At 44.9% G+C, this 21,115-nt stretch overlaps 1 protein-coding gene across 1 annotated transcript in view; it reads right to left on the reverse strand.

Annotated features, from left to right (window-relative positions):
- The window catches only part of ADCY8 (adenylate cyclase 8), a 156,023-nt gene that overhangs the window by 86,257 nt on the left and 48,651 nt on the right, over positions 1-21,115 (reverse strand). Inside the window, exons 3-5 of the mRNA XM_054590096.1 lie at positions 17,978-18,108; positions 11,536-11,647; positions 4,451-4,578 (exon numbers count right to left, since the gene is read on the reverse strand). Of these exons, the coding sequence (XP_054446071.1) occupies positions 4,451-4,578; positions 11,536-11,647; positions 17,978-18,108 (371 nt within the window). The remainder of the gene's footprint in view (positions 1-4,450; positions 4,579-11,535; positions 11,648-17,977; positions 18,109-21,115) is intronic.

A 21,115-nucleotide genomic window follows, 5' to 3' on the forward strand; every position in this document is an offset into this window, starting at 1 on the left:
TTTTGTGCAAGAATTATAATGTCACTCAAACAAGGAAACTATTGGAGCTGCCGGGATCTAGAGGGGCAAGATTTAGATGCTGTCTCACAATGAAAGCACTAGCCTTTTATAGCCTTTCTGTATTCTGGGGACTGCTGTTGGGATTCCTACTCTGCAGAAATGTCAGAAAGAGGTACAAGGGCAGACCCTGACAGGGTGGGGACTCTACCTCCACAGGGATCCATCTGTGATGACAAATATTCAGGGAGGCCATCTAGTCTGGGGAAACCAGTCAATATGTTGTTTATTGACGGTAGCATTCCATGACAACATATGCAATATAATGCAATGCGTAGTTCCAGACTTGATAGATTCTGTGGAGTTTTCTGGCTGAAATAAGTGTCTTTGGGGCTAAATTAAAAATTGCACACCGTAAAAGCAATAGTTGATTAAGATTGTTAACTCATTTTTGATAGAGCGATGTAATGGCAATTCTCTTCCACACTCATTCAGGTGCAGATGTTGTCTGCCAGGCATTCCTGAGAGTACAGGCCTTGACAGGAAGAGTGGAAACTCTAGAAGTTGGAGCAAGTTGCAACCAAGCCTTGCCTAAATCAGAGCTCTCATTTACCCCTCCGCACCATGCTGTGTTGTTAACTGGGAGAATTACTGCTGGACCCCAAGTCACCTACCATATAATCAAGGAGATGTTCGAGTGTTAATAGACTCTGACTCATGCAGTTAAAAAATATCCTACTGAATTGTCTTCAGCAACTCTTAGTAAACTAATAAGAGAAGGTGTTGAGTCATTTCAATCTATCCAAATCTCGCTTGTCACTGCCCCACTCCAGAGCCTCTGAAAGGAGGGCATACACTGGATAGAATGGTCTGGAGGGACAGGGTCCTCTCCAAAAAGATAAATGAGGATGCTCCAGTTACCTTAAAGAATTCCGGTAAGGACTGTTTGTTTCTCCCGCAGTGCCATCTCTGCAGCGTATCTTTTGCTTAAGCCCAACGTACAAGCCTCTATGGGAAGTTCATGCCTGACTAGATAAAGATGTGGGTGAATAGATAAAGAAGGTCAGACAAATGCATATATGATGAAATACTACTCAGCCTGAAAAAAGAAGGGAATCCTGTCATTTGGGTCAATAGGGATGAACCTGGAAAGAATTATACTCAGTGAAATAAGCCAGAGAGGACAAGACCAAAACTGTATCTGAGAACCTAAAGAAAAAGTTATGCTCATAGAAACAGGCAGTAGGAAGGGGGTTGCTGGAACAAGATGATGGGGGGAAAGGGGGAGAGGTTGGTCAGAAGTACAGACTTTTAGTTATAAGATAAAAATTAAGTTCTTGAGTGGGGCCCTCTGTGCATCCTGGATCCATGAGACCTTTTCTCTCCTCGAATTGGGGAAATTTTCCATCATTACTTTTTCAAAGAGGTTCTCTATCCCTTGCTCCTCTTCTTCTCCTCCTGGTATCCCTATTATGCGGATATTATTACGTTTCTGTAAACAGTGATGGGTAACAGGCTAGCCATTTAGAAAGAAATAAAGCTGGAGTTCTATTTCACTTCTTACATCAGAATAAACCCAGATGGATCCAAGATTTTGAGTATAAAAATTATTAAAATATTAGAAGAAGGTATAAGTGAATATTTTTATAATTTTGAAATAGGAAAGACCTTTTTAAGCATGACAGAAGTTCAGGGTCTCTAAAGGAAACTACTGATAGAAATGCCTGGACATTTCTAGAATATCACAAACTTCAAAAACAAAGTTAAAAGAAGATTAAGAGAAATATTTGTAACTCAAACAACAGTAAAAGGAATAATATTTCTAACACACCTGGCTCTGTTTAAAATCAAGAACAAAAAAACATGAAAGAAAAAGCAAAGCATACAGATAAACCAATAAGTGCAATATACAGCCAATGAATGAATTAAAACACAATAAAAATCCTTTAGAAAATAATGCAAATTGAAAAGTGGCAAAATATTTCAGGTCTATCACTTTGGAAGATATTGTAAAAATTGCTTGAGAATATCCAGATATTGGAATTAGAAGGTAGTATAAATGTTTATTTACTTAATGGAAAAAAGTCATAACCAAAGGGAGGTGGGCGGGGTGAGGGGTCTTAGTCTTGCGAGGGAGAGGCCTCTGGGAGACTGAAAGGTTGAGCCACAGCTGGCCGGGTGGGGCGGTTGCAGGGCAGGGTGTTCCAGGCCGAGGATCAGAGTGTGCAAAGCTTTCCTTGCACGAAAGACCTTCATGTGTTCCTGGAGGTGAGGGAAGTCAGGGGGCCCAGAGTACAAAGGAACAACAGGGAAAATGGCCAAAATAAATTAAAAAAAATTAAGTTCTGGGGATTGAATGTACATACAGCATGAGGACCATATTTAATAATACTGTAGTGTATTCTTGAAATTTTCTGAGAGTAGATGAGTAGATTTTAGTGTTCTTATCAAAAAAAGAAAAAAACTGTGAAATAATCAATATGTTAATTTCATTGTGATAGTCATTTTGCAATGTATGAATATATCAAGTCATCACATGTGCATTTTGAATATGCACAATTTTGTCAGTTATACCTGAATAACAAATAAAAAATAAAATAAAAAATAAATTAAATGGAAACTCTGTGGATAGTTTTGTTGCTTAAACCTGATTTTTACGTGATTGATAAATCACTGATTTTCAAAACTGGTAGAGAGTTCAGAGCTGGTCTGGCCAGTTTCTTCATTTCATAGACAACAAATCCAATTTTGATCTCCCTAAGGGACATCCATGGTCACCTAATGGTCACCCCGGAGTGACAGTTCCTCATTGTATTTCCCTGGCTTAGCACAGTGCCCAACACATGGTAGAGTCAACAAATTATTTGTTGGCTGATCTGCTGATTGATTAACAGACTAAGGTTCGCACATCTAATTAGCTTTAGAGCTGGTGCAAGATATGAGGTCCTCTGGGAACACTGGTTCCCTTGAAACCAGTCAAAATGTTAGTATAGGTCATCAGGTTTTCGGGGCAAAACTCTCCAGTGTCCAAATTACCAGCAAAGAAGCACCTGCAGCCTTTTCCATTCACTGAAGGCTGATCAAAGGGAACTCTGGGTTAGAAATTATGGGCTCCTCTCCATGGTCCCTGGAGGAGGGAATTTCTGCTTTTCTGTAGAAACGGGCAACAGCAAAGTGGTCAGTCCCTGCCTTTCTCCACCTGCCAACTAGGCCTTAGAGACGGTGAAAGATTGGATTTTCATCAAACACCTCTTAGCAAAGCACTGCACTGCCTTGGTCGGGCGCTGGTCATGGGCTAGTTTCAAAGGTGGGATCCTGGGGGCCTGCCCACCAGGAGTGTGGTTTTAGGCTCAGTCTCAAAATGAGCCGTGTCACATCAATGGAGCAGGATCATATTTAGGAAAGGGCTTCGGTGTCCTCTTCTTGATTAGAGGCTATACCATCTTTCTTGATGTCAACAGACCTCTGCCTGAGCCCTGAATGAAGCCAGGGATCTGTCAGCAAGCAGAAAGATCAGGAACAGGGTTTGGAACAGGGAGAATCTTCGTGTCTGTTTCTGACAAGACTCTTCTTCCTTTATAAAATAAAGGCATGAGCCACTGTCTTTGCTGTGGTTGAGTGTGGGAGGAGGTGAAGCTTGCATTTTGGCACCTGGAGGGGAGCTCTGACAACACCGAGCTTCTGTCCCAAAGCCGTAATCAGTCTAGTTCCCTAGTCCTTGACTTCAATAACTCCTCCCCTCTTGATCAAATACACTGACCAAAGCCCAAAGCACCTGTTGCACACTCATGAAACCAACCCTGGGGATGATCCTTTGGTGTTTTCCTATTGGCCTTAGGTTCAAGTGCAGCCCCTTAATGGCTGAGAAAGTCCCGCAGGCCCTGGCTGCTCCCAACCTGCAGCCCATCTGTCGCCACTCTTTCCTCCCCAGGTTTTGCATCCCGATTTCTGCACACGTCTATCCGGTCTTCCAAGCTCTCATCCACCTCTAGGATCTGGATAATATCTACTCACTTTTTAGGGAACAGCTTAGACATCTCTGCTCTGGAAAGCCTTCTCCAGCACCTTGGCACAAATGAGCTGTTCCTTCTTTATTCCCCACAAGTTTCCTGGATTTGATTCATCACAGAGCTTATTGTACCATCTTGAAAGTGCCTATCCATTCATCTCTCCCACTGCATCGTAAACTCCCTGAGGACGCGCATTATGCTCATAAGGACATCAGCAATGCAAAACTGTTGCACAAATTATTGAAAGTGAGGTACAACTAGAACATAATGAAGCTACTAGGCTCATCTGGGAGAACTAATAGGTATGTGGTATTCATGAAATACCTCAAGAGGGCTTTAACTTTCAATATGCATGTGATTTACCTCCAAGGACAGATAGGGTCGTTTGTCTTTCCCATCATGTACATTGAACGTCTGGGATTATGACAGAGATCCCAAATTACCTGATGGTTTTGATCATGCTGAGGCCCATTTCAACGCAGCAGTGGGCGTGGTCCTGACGGGGCTCCGGGAGTCCGGAAACGCAGTAGTAGCAGTCCCCTAGGATTTTGATGCGAAGACAGTGATGTTCCTGGAAGGAACAGAATGGGGAAGGAAAGGACTGAGTCAGAAGGTGGGTCTGTGCTTCATCAAGGCTTGCAAAAAAGAGAGGGAAGCAAGGTCAGGTGGTCCGCACCTTGGGGTGAGGGGCACCAGTTACCTACTGAGGGATTTAGAGGACATCCTAAATAGGAGTTTGAAGGGCTTACAGGTGGAGTGGAGTCGTGGAAAAACACTGGAGATTGAGCTTGACAGATACAGGACTATATCTCATCTCTGCCGCATACTAGCTTTCTGATCTGAATACCCATGATGTGGACAGGCCTGGCGAAGTTAGGGCATTCCGCCTACATACTCACTGTCCCCTAGGGATCGTGCCCCCAGTGCTGTCTTTCTCAGGACATGCCCCTGAGTTCACAGTTTTGAGCAGTCTCCAGCTCAACAAGTACTTAAAAGTATAAATCATTTAGGGGTCTCTACTATTTCAACTCTATGTTAAGTCCCTTCACATGTAGGTTATTGGCACCTTCAGAAGAGAGGCTAACTATGTCTTACACATCCTTTTCTTCATTAATTAATTGATATGTGTGTTCATTGAAAAGAAATATCAATTGAGCATCTTGCAATAAGACAAGCACTGCCCTTGACATCAAAGTGATTTTTAATAACCAATACGATGCCCCATATATTAAATGGAGTGGATCCTTACACCTACCTTATAGGTAGGTACAGGTTGTTTTCTCCCTGCAGAGGTGAGAAGTAAGACACAGTTGTTTGATGGGTTCACAAGCACCAGCGAAGAGGTGCACACTTTAGTACTGAGTGGGAAGAGTCTGAATGTGGCACGTTTTAGAAGAAAGAGAATTTGAGGCGGTTGTAGCCTAGGGACTAAGAGCACTGGCCGAGGCGTCACACTGCACAGGATCCAATCTGAACCCCTTACATCTTTCCTCTGTGTCTTTAGTTAAATTACTTAATCTCTGAGCCTCAGTTGCCTCATCTGTAAAATGGGGATGAGAATAGGACCTGTCTCCTTGCACCTGTGAGGATTAACTAAGACCATGCATGGGTAGACCTAGGGCAGAGCCCAGCAGATGGAGCCCTAAATTAACGTTGCCTGTCTCCATGAGGATGACTTGGACTCCTGTGCTTGTCCTTTGCATTTCCCTTTGTGATCATGGGCAGAGGGCCCTCCCTTTTGGTTTCCTTGGGCAGATGGATGGGAATGAATGACCTCTGAGATGCCTTCTAGATGAGGCCCTAGGAGTTTGTTGCAGACAGAAAGGGGCCACTGAGATGCCAAGCTGTGAAGCACTGTGCTGGCTTCCCAATCTCAGCAGGAGTCAGGCCATTATATTTGGGTAACAGATGAAGGCAACTACTCGGCTGGTATAAACAAGCATCAGGCAAGGCAAAGAGAATGAGAACTGGGTCTGGTGCTTTCTGTCTCGGTCAGATCTCCAGGGTCTGCCAACCTTCCCCAGTGGGCGCAGATGTGATCTTCAGGACTCTGAGGGCATGCACAGCCTTCCCAGGGTTATTTTTAGGAGCTTGGGTTCCTGTCTATTGGCTGCTCTGATGCTGCTAATTTTGCAAGGAGCTTCTGAAGAGGTCTGGTCAAGAAGGGATGTGCAAGACCTTCAACTGCTTCCTCTAAGACCTCCACAGTGTTTGGGCCTGAATGCGGTACTTGGCCCACAGGTTCTGGCAGTTTCCAGGTTTGTGGACTCCATTGGATAGTTATTTAAAAAACCAGAGGGCCAGATGGCCAGCTATAGGCCTTAGTTTTATATTTTTCCAAAGAAGTATAAAAAAATCCATCAACAAACCAAAGTAAGAGCCCAACCACCTTCAAGTACCCCCCTCATTTTATAAAAGAAAAGGCATTTTCAACACCAAAAGGGTAAAATGGTATATTCCTAGAATAAAGGAATATTCTTTGCACTAAATGAAATTAACATTATAAAAACTCACTACATTGTTGTATTATAAATAATACAACATATAACGTGTGTGTGTATATATATGGGGTTAGAAGCGCTGAACCACCCCCCAGCCCCACCACAGTCGGAACTCCACATACAATCTTTGACTCCCCCGGCAAAACTTAACTACCTATAGTCGTCCCTTGATAACTGTGGGGGATTGGTTCCAGGACCCCCCACAGAGACCAAAATGCTCAAGTCCCTTATATAAAATGCTCAAGTACTTTATAAAAACAGTCAGCCTTTCATATTTGCATTCTTTCATGTATACAATATATGAAAAACCTGTCTTCTTATCTGTCAATTTGCAGACACACTTTTCTGATTAATTCCTGAGAGCTGTGACGTGACTTTGACAGGAATAGCCAAACAACTTTATCTTTCTTTGTTTTTCTCTCTTTATTTCTTTCTTTCTTTTTTTTTTTTTTTACCAGAAATTGCTTTGTAAAGTTCAGATTAGGGAAGCCAGGCGGCTTTGAAAAAAGATGTTGAAGAAGAAAAATTAAGTAGGGTGAGGGTCTTCTTGAAAATGTTTTTGAGTTAGTCTTAATATAATCCTTTTCCTCCCATCTTGATGGCTTTAATAAGACAAAAAAAAAATCTTGGGAAATCCAGAGAATTTATGAAACCATTTGTGTAGAAAACCTAGGAGATACACACACCAAATCATCAAAGATAGGTTTATCATTGGGCAGGGGTGGGAGTCCAGCGATTATACTTTCTATATTGTCTATATATTTGATGTTTGATTTTTACTTAATGAAAAGCATTGTTTTTGTAGTCAGAAAAAAAAAGCAATAAAAAAAGAGAAGAGAGAAGACTCTTGGAATAAAAACGGCACCATTAATGCACTAAAAATAGTTGTATTAGCAAACACGACAATTTTATAGTCTTTTATCTAATTGTAATTGCAGAAATAACACATGATGTCCTAGTAGAGATGGAACTGTTGGCCCGCCCCTTGGTCTGCCCCTCTGCCCAGGCACACAGCACCTGGGAACCTGGGCTGCTTTCCCTCTTGAGGCTGCTGTGCTTTGACGCGTAATTTATATGGTCACATATATGACTCATTTTCATGCTCTTTAGCCATAAATTTATCATATCATGTTTATAGATCTGAGACATGCTTTCTTTTTTTCATGCAATAAGTCTTGAAATTCTTTCTATGTCAGTACAGAAATAGCTCTCTCATTGTTTCAAATCTATTGATTAGCTTTCTATTGTGTTGGATTTATTCTTTATAATGACAATTTAGGTTCTTCTAGTTTTGTCAGTAGTTTTAGGCTGTAATGAGGTCAACCGTATAACAACAAATATGTTCTTCATTTTAAAAGTATAAAGTCTTTATAATAATATACATATTCTTTACTCTTAACTTGGATGAGGAGGGGCAGGTAGCAACTAGTTACTTTAAAAAAAGATTAAAGACCTAAAGTTAGCCAAAGGCACTAACAAGGGCCGGGAAGCTCTATTCTGAGCAGCCCTAACCACCAGGGCACAAGGAATTTGACCACCCTAGGAAGATCTTTACCAGAAGGCTTTGAACTTGTCCCTGAATTTTAATAATGCAGTGAATAAACGGGTACAGTGTGTGACATTTACATGGGAGGGGGGTTCTCGCTGATGTGCAACATAATGAACATCTAAAGCAAAGACTCCTGGCAAGGAGACGGAGCTCATTATAAAGATACAGACTTTTGGTGCCAAAAGATGCTAAAAAGGGGCAAGTCCAGTCTCCTTTTATACAGAAGCAGAACATGCAACTTTGTGAAGTGACTGATAGGGGGCGAAAACATTTAAAGTGGGGTTTCTCTTTCCAAGGTGAGTATAACTGTTTTCCCTGGCAGAGTTTATTATACTTTTCTACCCAGGTCTCCGGATAGCAAGGACAGATGCACCAGGGTGGGGTGAACGAGGGGGTTGCTGAGTGCCCGTGGGAACTGAGTACTTATTCAGAGCCAGCCTGTGTGAGAAGGAACACCTCGCAGGTACTGTTTTGTTTATCCTTCGTTACACTTTTGACAGGAAACTGAGAAGCAGGGAGTGGCTCTGTACTGGGCGCATGCAAGCCTGGCCCACCTGCGAAGTCCCCTCAGTATAACCTTTCGAGCCACCCTGCAGGGGCACTAGTGCTTCCAGCCCCTAAAATGCCTCTTTAGAGGTCAAGACCGAGCACTGGCCTCAGCCTGGACCACAGAGGCACCCCCTGTCAGTGCTTCTGGGCAGATTATTTTACTTCTCTGAGCCTCAGTTCAGTCACTCATTGTGTAAAATGGCAACAAAGAACCTGCCCCATAGGTTTGTTGTGAGAACTGAATTAGGTAAGCCAGGGAAAACACTCAACACAGCGCGTAACATATGCTAGGCCGTTTATGAATATTTAATAGTCTCCATCACCTATCTATCTGTGCTTAATTTGATATTCACTTTTTCTTTAAAACCTTTCAATAGGATTCGTACCCCAGGGGTGGACTACAGAATCTTACTTACTGGGGGTGAATGGGCTATGTACTCCCATTTGCCTCCCCTCTGCCATTGTGCAGATGGCAACCAGGGTGAAAAGTCCAGGCTCCAGGACATTCCTTAAAATGTCACACCCTGCTCTCCAGGATTTGTTTCTGCCTTCCTCTTCAAGTTCATTCTTCATTGCAATCTCCCATGCCCTTCACGCTCTAACAACCTTGAGCTTCTTACAGCTCCCCAAACCAGTGGTGTGATTTTGCATTTTCATGCTTCCCTGCCTTTGCCCCATGGCTCAGCCTAGAAGGCACTTCCTTGTGTAATCTGATGCCAAGAAAGCTTCTGTTATTTCCCAAGGCCCCGTGTACAGATGACCTCTTCTCTGGATGCTGCCAGAACACGACCACCACCACTCCCCCAGTCCCTCCAAGAATCTGGCTGTTCTTTCTTTCGTCCACCAAGACCCTGGTGCTATTACTGCTCACAGCACACTGTCCTGCTGCTATCACGGGCTTGCCTTTCGCCCCTACTAGACTTGGAGCTTCCTGAGGCCAGGGGCTGGTTTTGCCTTCCCGGAGTCTTGCACGTCACCTAGCATGAGGTACGTAGTCCATAAATATTGGTTGAACAACGTGCATTAAGTTTTACTTAGCAACCCCTTCCCTGAGTCAGTACGATTTATTGTGACACTGAAAATTAACTTTGGTCACATCGGTCGGTTCTCAATGGAGACCCATTTTTGCTCATCGTAGCGTCTCTGAGCAGAAATATTCAAAACCATAACACGAAGCAGAATAACCACATGTACCTGGCACCAACCACCACTGATGCAACAATCAAAAGAAAGAAGTGTACATTCTTCCCTATCTCTGAATTCCCAGCCCTTTAGGCCACTCAGCTCTTGTATTAGGAGACCATCCCAGGCTCCACCTCCCCTCCCGCACCATCAGTGCCCTATTTAAGAGTTGTCCGGTGGCTACAGGTCACTCTGCGGGCTCTTTGGAGGTCCTTGCCTGTCTGTGCAGCACATCTCCACCACTCCCCACCTTGCGCTTTCCTCTCCGGCGATGCCAAATCTCCTCCGGTTTCTTCATACATATAGAGTAGCTAGCATCTTTATTTTTGTTCTCCTGTTTGCCTAAAATGACCTTCCCTGTCTTCTTTACCTTGCTTATTGATACATAATTTATAAACAATAAAATTTACCTTTTAGATAAATACGAAGAGTCACACTCACATATATAACGTCCACATCATCCCCAAATCACTCCGACCCAATGCTTCTGTGCAATCAATCCATTCACTCTGCTTGGCAACCACTTATCTCTTTTCTGTCCCTATAATTTTACCTTTTCTAGAATGGCTTATGTGTGGAATCATAAAATGCCTAGCTTTTTGCATCTGGCTTCTTTCACTTGGCATGTTGCATTTGAAATGCAGTGATATTGTTGCATGTATCAGAGGCTTATCCCTTTTCATTGCTCAATAGTGTTCTATTATGTTTGTTTGCTCATTTTAAGACTCAGCCTAAGAGTCACTTTCTCCTGGAAGTCTCTGATTCGAGGGTCTGTGTTGTCTTTGCATTCCCACGTCACCCAGACTTACCTTCACACACATCATGTTGTGCGTTGACTGCCTCTTTATGTATCTCTGACTAGACTTAACTCCAGGAAGGGGGAACATGTGCTTTAGTAATTGCCATACTCCCAACCCATAGCACCAGGCACAACCCCAGAGGTGCTCAGATTCAAGTATGAATGGACCTCTTTTGGAATGAGGGAGCCTTAAAAAAGGACATTTTGATACATTAAAAATGAACTCCCACATGATGTGGTCTCATTGAACTCTCACAACAGCCTGTGGAGTTGGGAGTGATAGACACCCTTTACAAAGCAGGAAATTAAGGCACGCCTATTTGAACCGAACTCCCACTCTAAACTAGAGTGTGACAGTGATATCCCTTTGTAACTTGAGTGGTGTTAGGACTAGGAATCTGTGTTTTGATAACAGATGTTCATCTCTTTTAACCTGTTTTCTATTTTAGCTCTGATCAAGCCAACTAAAAATAAAAGTGAATCGTGTTGGCCCCAAAAACAAAGCTTTTAAGTGAGGTCACACAAAATGACGGTCCAGTAGATGACTGCTTATTGAGAATAGGCTAATTCATTCCAGAGGGCATGGCTGGGGTTAGCTGGGACACTGCAGGCAGCCATCGCCACTGCACGAACCGCCACGGAGGCTGCAGCTGGATGGCACCTGGCTACGTCAGGGGGAAATAATGATGCGAGAGTGGAAGTAGATCAGAAGGACTTCAGTTTAATTGTCACTCAACCAGCTGTCTCTCAACTGGGAAAATTAACCCGTCAAACCTCCCATCTGAGACCTGTAAATAACTAATATTGATCCCCAGAATATGTGAGCATCAGGCATCCATGACCGGGGACAGGATGCAGAACAGGGGTGAAGGTTGAGTCCTTTTCCCTAATTCCACATGCAGTCCCTCACTCCTGCCAAAAATGAGTCGGGAATGAAATTCAACTCACATGGGCCAGTCGATCAAATCTGGCAAAGAGCTCGTTGAGCATCCTGACCAGCTCCTGAGCAGACAAGGTGGTGGAGAGGTTGGTAAATCCTTTAACATCTGCAAAGAGAATACTAGACAACAGGGAAGGGATGGGGTGGGGAGAAAGAGCATTAATATTTTAAACCATCCCGGGACATATCAACACCATCCAAAGAAATTAACTGTGGCCTGAGATTTTTTTTCTCTCTGCCATGGGAGTCAGGAGGAATGTCTCAACATTTAACAAACATCTCAGCAGAGAGAGTGTACCCAGGAGTTCAGGAAGGACAAGGGGGCAACGGAAAGTCCTCCTTCCTGTGCAGAGCTGTGCAGTGTGGGCAAGGCAAACAAATCCCAAAAGGAAATCTGTCACTAGGAACAGATCGATTTGTTGTATAAAGCAAAATGAAGCTGTATGAATTATTTTTATATTTTCACAATGAACAGCAACACAGATGCCATGAACACAGAGCAAAATTGACATGGGAAAAAAGTACACAAGACCTCATTATCTCCAGCCTAATGGCATGTATTCTACCTCAAGTTACAGGCAAACGGAGGTAGGCATGTTTGTTTGTTTTTTTCCAAAATTATGGGGCTAGATAGCGAACCTGGGAGACCTCAGGCAGAATAATTAATTACTTAAAACTTTCCATTTTACAAAGCATTTCAATGAGGTGAGGTTTTATTCTATGCATATGGTTTGGCATAAGGGAAACTGGAGGGAAGGGGAGGGGCAGTTCTGGAAAGCCTTCTAAAAGCAAGGCACTGCATGAGCACTGTCTTTGTTAATTCATCCAATGACCTAATGGGGAAGGCACTTTTGTCTCCTTTGTGAAGATGAGCAAATAAATGAGGCTCAGAGAGTCCAGAAGACATGCCCAACATCCCACTGGTAGCATATGGCAGAGTTAGGATTGTCCACTCTAATGGAATGGTAGAGTGGGAGAGAGAGGGAAGAGGGGAGAAGGGAGGGAGAGAGAGAGAGAAGAAGAAGAAGAAGGAGGAGGAAGAGGAGGAGGAGGGGAGGAGAGAGGAGACAGATAATAGAGAGGTGGAAAAGAAAAAGACCATTAATTGGATTATTTGTTATTTGCAGATAAAAGCATTCTTAACTATGAATGAAAGCCTGCAACAGTAGTAGCAGCAACACTGAGAGTATTTACTGTGGACTTGAATCTGATCTAAGGGTTCTACTGTATTAACTCATTTATTCTTCAAAAGAATCTATGGGGCAGGGCCTATTATTATGATCACCTCTATTTTACAGTTAGGGAAACTAAGGCCTGAATACTTGTTCATGAACATGAAAAGCTAGGGTGTGAACCAGGCAGTCTGGCTCTGGAATCTATGTTATCACTACAATACCTTTGAAGGTGGAAAGTACAAGGACCTATAGATCATCTGGTCCAACCCATTCACTTTATAGATCCATTCATCCAAGGCTATTCATATTCATCCATCTATGGCAAAAATGGTTCGTTCATACATTCATTCATTTGTTTATTTGTTCATTCATTCACTCAAGAGCTAATTAATCCAATGACTACTAAGTGCCAGGCACTGGAGATACAGAGATGAGCAAGAAGTACCATCACAGCCCTCATGGAGCATGCAGCCTATGGAAAGAAGAAATGGATTCCCTGAGAACAAAGATCCTAAAAGTTTCATGTGTACTCAGTGTCTCAATATCATCCAGTTTCTCCCAGTCTTCTGAAACCATCATATTTTATGCACCTGCATCTGTACAAAGTATCTGCTCTGTGGCATAGCTTTCTTTCCTGTTTCTACCTATTAAAAGTCTGCTTGTCCTTCAAGAATCCATCATATGTTAAAACTCATGACATGTGTCCTGAGTTGAATAAACAGCAATGATCCGAATCAAGTCCTCCTTCCTCAGCGTGTGGTCACGGGCCCCACTGGCATCTCCTCGAAGCTGGTGAGAAGTGCAGAATCTCAGGCCTCCACCAGACCTGCTGAATCAGAGTCTGACTTAGCAAGAGCCTCGGGTGATCCTTGTACACACTCAAGTCAGAGAAGCACCGGTTGAAGTCATACTCATGCAACAGGAGTCTGTTGAACTGAATATCAGAAACAGAAACCAGGGCCCTTGTTCTCACTGCACTGTTCACTCTGCTACCCCCAGGCGCCGGGCTCAAGGTTGAGTCTTTTGATTCTAAGTATGAACTTGTAACTTTTCCAACATATTCATCTTAGAATATACTGAGGAGGCCATTATCATTTCCAACTCTAATTTTGTTATATAAGTTGTTTATTTGGCTAAAAATAAGTGATGTTACCTAACCATCACTGTGCAAATAGAGTCTTCTAAAGACTCCTAGAAGACTCCATTAGAGTCATAGGAACACGGGCTCTGTGTAGATTCTTTTTCCTAACTGTGTGTTCTTGAGAAAGTTATTTAATCTCTCTAAGCTTCCATTTTCTTGATAATAAAGCAAAGATGCTGCACTGCAGGGTTACTGTAAGAACGTAACATAAAAAACCACGGTCCTCAATAAATAGAGGATGTATAACTCTTTGTGGAAAGTTTTGGGACTCAGAGAGTGTTTAATAGATTGCCACATAGACAGGCCTCAAAAGGCACCCAGTTTTCTAGGCTCATCCAATTTCATTTTGCTTGTATATGAACCTCTAGTGTGCAGGGCGAACATGGAGAGTGCATATGTTGGCAGGGCTGGCTGGAGATGAACAGCCAGTCGAAAGTGGGTGGACCGAGAATGTGCAAATTCACATGGCCTGGATCACAGGAGGAGAGACGGGAGGCAGGTCTGCTGGAGAAGCTGACTGTCCACCAAATCCAGGCCTCCTTAGCACTAGCAAAGACTGCTGAGCCAGGGTCTCTCTGCCCCCTCTTGTTGCTGTGTGGGGCCACGTGACCAGGTCTCATCAATGGCATCTGAGCAGAAGTGATCCATGGCATTTCTGGGCTAAGGGGGACATTTTCTATACTTTCCCCTCCAAGAGCTGAATGCCAAGCACTTTGAGGCCTAGGGGGTGGTACTGCTATAGAATGCAGATGCTTCTGTCCCTGAATCACTCACCCACTGGGAATATTAGCAGTGAACAGCTGTGTGACTAGAGTCTATTGGGTTTAAATTATTGCAACTGGGAGGTTATTTGTTAGAGCAGACAGCGTGGCCCAAACTAATACAGGAAGTGTTTTAAATATATGGTTGGGGGATAGGAAAGAGAAGTCAAACTGGGCAGGTGAGATCTGAAGGCTTCCAAAAGGCTTCCAGTAACAAGCCCAGTGGCGCGGGATCTAGTGCTACATCTCAGCCGTATGTAGATGAAATCACCTTAAGCACCAATGTGTTGACCATTTCAGACAGTTCATTTTTGGATTAGGAAACTAAAACCCAGAAAGAAAAAATGATACTGCCAACATCTTTTAAGGGCTGTGGCTCATAGAAAGTGTTCTGGATGAGAACCCTGGTCGACAGGCTCCTTGTCTATGGGGCACACTGATGTCCCCACGTGTGGTGGCTCCTGTATGCCCTCCGCTGACAGCAGGCGATGAACTGTATGAAATAGCATGAAGGGTTAGGCATTTACGGCAGCCTGTTTTTCAGGAAAGGTCTCAAAACAACAAAACAGAAAAGCAACAGAGAAGAAAGGATGAACCGGGTGCATCGCCAGCCATGAAGAGGGCGGCAGGATTGCAAACGGCTTCAGGAAAGCTCCCTGCTCCTCAGGAGTGTGCTCTGGGGGCTGGGGAATGGGGCGTAGCAGCCCGTCTGACTTTGTTCTCAGATACAGGCCAAGGACCATCCTCCGCTGCTTTTCTCATCTCTGGTCTTATTTTAGCACCCAGCAGCCTGGCAGTGGGCTGCAGGAGCCCTGCCGCCCCTGGCTGAGTTCATCCTCTTAACACCAGCAGGAGGGCCTCGGGGGAGAGCTGGGGAGGAGCCCAGGCTGCAGCGGGTATCTCTTTTCCTGTTGGGTTCTTTTCCTGTTAAAAATGGCTCCTTTGCAGCGAGCTGAGGCCACTGCAAGATGTAAGACAGCCAACTCAATTTCAGCTTAGTGTGCTGTGGACTTTCAGAAAAGGGGCTCGGAGTGTCAGAACTCAGTTTATTGGTTTAAAATAACTTGGCAGGGTGGAAGGGGCAGAAGTACCTTTAGTTGTTCTGGACTAAAGAAAGCACTAAAAAATGACCTGTGCAGAAAGAAAGCCAAATGTGTTATTTCTTGAACTTAGGGGTCCCAAGTATGTGGGTGTGGGTGAGCTGGCTTGTGGATTTTCTCTAGTTTTTCTTAATTAAGGGTAGTTTCTCCCCCACCTCTTTCTCCAGGATAACAAGCACTCTCATAAGTGGTCAAACATTTATATTTATTTTTTCTTATACATAATACACATATTTTATACCTAGTTATAGACATACTGACCACTGTTCTGCCTTCACTTGTGCTGATTCCTCTGCCCAGGTGTCCTGTCCTTATCTTTTCCTCTCGGCTGACTCAATGTTAAATGAGGCAAATAAGAAGCATCTCTTTCAAAAAGTTTCTCTATCCACCCACACCTTCCGCCTCTCACTGCCCGCCCCCCCCCCCGCACAGGTCTGCCTCTTTGCTTCCTTTAATAATAGAGCCCCACCCAGAATATAATTATTGGTACTGCTTGGAACCTGTTGTTCTAGAATTGGTATTGATGAGGTCCCGTGGTCTATGGGACCAGTTCCTACATCTGGGGGGGTGCCTTCCACCAGAGCTGCTATTTGACTAAGGGCTCTCCGCAAACTCCAGCAGCTAGAGCAGCGTAGCCTGACTCTTGAATGAGACCCAGAGACCCACCTAGGCTGACTGTCCTGCTAAAGGGCTGGGTGAGAATCTTACTCCCTGCTGGACTTGCTTCCCAACGAGTGTCCCTCTCTGCCCGGCGGAGGAGAGTCAGAGATGCTGGTAGGTGGAAAATTGTCCTCCTCTAGTTTCCTACAGAGTTAGAGACCCAGGAACTAAGAAGGTACACTGGCTTTTTTAGAGCTATATCAACATATGGACTTTCTCCCCATGCCTGGGAAATTTTCACCCTATGATATTTGGTGGGAGGGAGATACAGTTTTACTGTACAAGCTGAAAAGGTCAGAAATTTGCTTTCTAGTCAATTCCTGCCAGTGACTGGGCTCAGCCAATGGGCCACATCAACCCCAGGCTTTAACTTGAGATGCAAAGAGGCAGGGGGAGCAGAGAGTGGGGGCAGGACAAAGTCAGCCATGTCCAGATCTTGGGGCTGCTGGAGGGACAGTGGAGGTGATAGCTGTGTGGGGACAAGGTTGGCAGCACCAGCAATGAATTCTTCAGAAACAATGGCAGCCGGGTCCTTACTGGCCCAGTGCTCTGCTGTGACTCTGGCCGTGCTTCTGGTTTCTTCTGGCTTGTTTCCTGAGACCACCTCTCTCTCCTTCCCCAATTATTCTACAGCCAACATGTAGCCTTTCAGAGCATTTCTCTTAAATCAGCCAGGGTTGGCTTCTTTTTGGCTTGCCACTAGAAACCATGTCTGGAACACCTACAATATGCCTACTGCTCTACTATACGTACACCCTTGTCCTACGCTTTGTATATATGTTTACTCACTACAAGGTGGCTGCCAAAACACCCATTTTATGGAGAAAGACTCTGAGATTCAGGTATGTAAATTTCCCAAGGTGACACACAAGGGAGAGGCAGAATTGGGATTTTAAAGCTGCTCTGCCTCACTAAGGAGTCTACCCTCTGATTTTCAGACTCGGTATGTTGTCCCGTGCAGTGCTGGGCAAAGAGAGGGCACGGATGGGTGAACGGATAGATGGACGGGTGGGCTGATGGACGGGCACGTGAGAGAATGGATGGACGAGCGGATGGATGAGCGGATGGGTGATGACTGGGTGGAAGGAAGGCTGACGTGTAGAAGGGGATGGATGGGGGGATGGATGGCTCGATAGATGGGTGAACAAGGAGATGGACGGGTGAGTAGGTGAATGAATGGATGGGTGGTTGGCCAAAGACATGCTTGCAAAAAGCAAAAAAAGCTGAAGTCCTTTTTTGTATTGCTTTACAGACATTTATGAGGGATATTAAGGAGACCTACGTGATCACCCTTGAGGTTTCCAGATTGCATTCTGGGGTTAGTTTTCTAATCACATTGAGAAGGCTTTTGACTTTCCCACGCAAAAATGTGAAGGTGAATAAGCCTACTCAAGGGGAGTCAAGCAGTAAGGCAACAGCAAAAATAATCTGACAACCTTCTCGAGCCTCAATTTGGAAACGTAGAACCGTGTCATGAATAACGACTAGTTGATGTTAGTCAACCAATGAAAACCAGCCCTGACACCAGGGCAGACAGAAGTCACGGCCGTGAGAGGAGAGCAGCCACGTGGCACGGGTCACAAGGAGAAGCGGCGGGGCGGAGCGTTGCTCACCTCACATTCTCGTAGCGGTGGATGTAGATCCGGTGGAACTGGTGCTGGAGGTGCTCGTCTTCCACGTTGGTCATGTCGTTGATCATCTCCAGCACGACAAATCGGGGGAGGACGGACAGCACCAGCCGCTCCTGGAACAAAGCAATGAGGGACAGCCTTGTTAGTCTGATCACCGAGCCTCAGAGGGGTGGGGGTGGACGGTGTAGAAGCCATGAGGCTCTCAGCTGAATTTCCGGAGGTATTGTTAATTTCATTCCATGTCTGTGAATATGACAGATATCTATTGGCTACATGCTACTTGCCTGGCATTGTGCTGGGCGTTGGGTGTACAGTGGTGCACCAAATGGATGGACATCCTACCACTGTGGAGCTTGCATTCTAATGGGGGTACAGATGTTAAATTTAACACATTTACAAAATGGGACAAGTGCCATGCGAGAACAGGTCATGATCACGGAGTATCATGGCTGATGACATTAGACACCTACACGTTTAGGGTGAGCCAGCCAGGTGCAGTGCAAGGAAGGAAAAGAGAGCTCCAGGAAAAGGAAACAACCTGTGCAAATGTCCTGAGGCAAAAATAAAAATAAAAATCCATGGTGTGGCTGGCAGGCGGTGACAGAGGGTGTGGTGACAAGTGATGTGGTTGGAAGCGGAGCTAGGTCTTGCAGGCCGATGTAAGCTCTAAGGCGTTTCATTCCAACTACAACTGGAAGCCACTGAGTGGCACTAAGCAGAGGAGTGACAAAACGATCTACATTTTAAATGACCACACTGGCTGTGGTTTGGAGAATGAAGTGTGGAGAGGGAGCCAAGGGTAGAGGCAGAGCAGCCCAGTGGGGAGACCCTGCAGTGGCCCAGGCGAGAGATGATGTGGGACAACATCTACAAGGTTGGTGGCCAGGTGAGATGGCAGGAGAGAGAGAGGGCGTTACCATGGTGACGCCTGGGTTTTGAGTTTGGTTGATGGAGAGAGGGTGCTACATTTATTGAAACTGGGAACCTACGAGAGAAACCAGGTTTAGGAGGCACCAATTCTTTATCAAGAGGAAAGGAAATGAGACCCACATGGCCTGAAGTAGGGACCTAACGCTTGACAGGATAATATTCTTCACTGTGATCAACAGGGTCGATAAAAATAAACCAAATAACTGTTTCACTAACACCATGAACTGAACCCTAAAAAGACTTTGTGTTATGGATACTAGGCAAGGGCCTGGCTTCTTTGCTACATTATTTGCTCCAGTGTGGAACTGAGTTTAAGACAGGTGCACCCTGATCATCGCAGCTTCTCCTATCTTCATAGTTATTTATGGATTTTCAGCATTTTCCGCATTCCTTCTTTCATCGGGTGTTCCTCACAAAACCTTGAAAATAAGCAGGCACAAATGACCTTCATTTAACGGACAGGCCGAGTCTGGGAGAGGTTAGATGACATGCACGGCCTGAACACCTCCCATGTGGCAGCGCCGGCATACAATTCTTTACCTGTTATTCCTTGATGGGATTCTTGGGGAGCTGGGGAAAGCCTAGGTTTTAGATTCTGCCTCCAGCCCTTAGCAGTGACATGGCATTAGGTGAGCCATGTCACCTCTGTGTCTTTGGCTCCTAATTTGGCAAATGACCATGATATCATCTACCTCACAGGGCTGCTATGAGAATTCAATGAAATAAAATGCAGGGGTGAGCAAAAGCGGGTAATACAAATAAATAATATAACAAATAATACTACCAGAATAAACTGTTCCACGTGCTCACAACTGTAAACCTGCTTTTGCCTGCCCCTGTAACATAAGGGGCCTGGCGTGAATTCCCTTCCTTCTCTCTGCTCTGCTTAACCCTGCTCTCATGCAAAGGGCTTCACTAACGTGCCCACTGTGCTTCCTGTGATGAGATTTTCCCTCCCTTGAAAGCTGTCTCATCCTGAAACCAAGAGCCATACTTCTTGCAAGCGCCCCAGCACCATGTTTACTTGGTGTTTGTTAGTGTTATCAGTCAACTGTTCACACAATCGCGGCAGCTACTCTCATGGCTTTGGGGGCGCTCGGCACCTGCAAACAGCAAGTGCTACCTAAATATTTCCTAAACAAACACCTGGACACATTGGAGTCAGAGACTGTGTGCAGCTCATGGTTGTACACCTTGAAGGAGCCAGCAAGGTCTCAGGGGCAGGATAATTATTTGTTAAATGCACATTGGATCCTCCAGCAGGACATGAATGCTTTAAAGGGGGACTTTTGAAGCAAAATTTTAACAGCAGAGCTCTCCAGCGAGGCCTGCTGCTGCCTGGCCACTGCCCCAGCTCCTCCCTTCACAAAGCGTTTTCTGCAAGACGGGGGAATTTGCCTGGAGTCTGCTTATAAAAGCCTGTTTCCAACACTTCTGTTTCCTTCAGATTCATTGACTGCTTGAGAAACATGATTCAAGTCCCCTGAAAACACAATTGAAAGAAAATGGGAACGTTTGCCCCTTAATACAATTCCTCACTCCCTCTGAGGCACAGGAAGTGGTTTTCCAGCTTGGGAGATCAGAGGTATCAGAATCACTCCTGGAGCCAGAAGGGGGCCCAGGGTGGTCTGTGAGCTCCATTCCACACAGTATTTTCTCCCTGGGTTTTTTCCATTTGCACGAAAAGGGACCCTGGATGATTCAAAGAGCATCCGAGGCTCCTGTCTGGATTCCCCGCCCCCCGCCCCGCCCCCATCTCATGTGATGTGCTCTATTCGTGCCATCAGAATGGCTTCCCAGGCCTCAGCTGCTACAGTACACCCCTGGGGGAGGCAAGGTGAAAACACGAAGAGACCAGGATTGTTATCTTGTGCAAAAAGAGACAGGGCAGTCCTCGTGCAGCAGGACCTCTGAATGGCTTCCGGAAGAACAGGCCCCTCTCAGGCTCTTGCAAACTGAGAGGCCTCTGATTAACCTCTCTCTGCAGAGAAGGTCCAGGCATGGTGAGAGACTTAGTCTGGGGTTGCAGACAAGAGCTTCTTTTAATTGATCACCCACCGTGGAGCATGCCAAGTGCTTTGCATCAAGTATCCAGTCAACCAAAACCTCCTTTTCATTGTAGGAGGTGGGAAGTTACTCTTCTCATCCCATTTTGCGTAGAAAGATACTGAGATTCAAAGAGTTCAGGTG

Source organism: Pteronotus mesoamericanus, unplaced genomic scaffold, assembly GCF_021234165.1.
Source record: "Pteronotus mesoamericanus isolate MK-2021 breed Mesoamerican mustached bat unplaced genomic scaffold, CSHL_Meso_final scaffold_174, whole genome shotgun sequence".
In the NCBI taxonomy this organism is placed as follows: domain Eukaryota; kingdom Metazoa; phylum Chordata; class Mammalia; order Chiroptera; family Mormoopidae; genus Pteronotus; species Pteronotus mesoamericanus.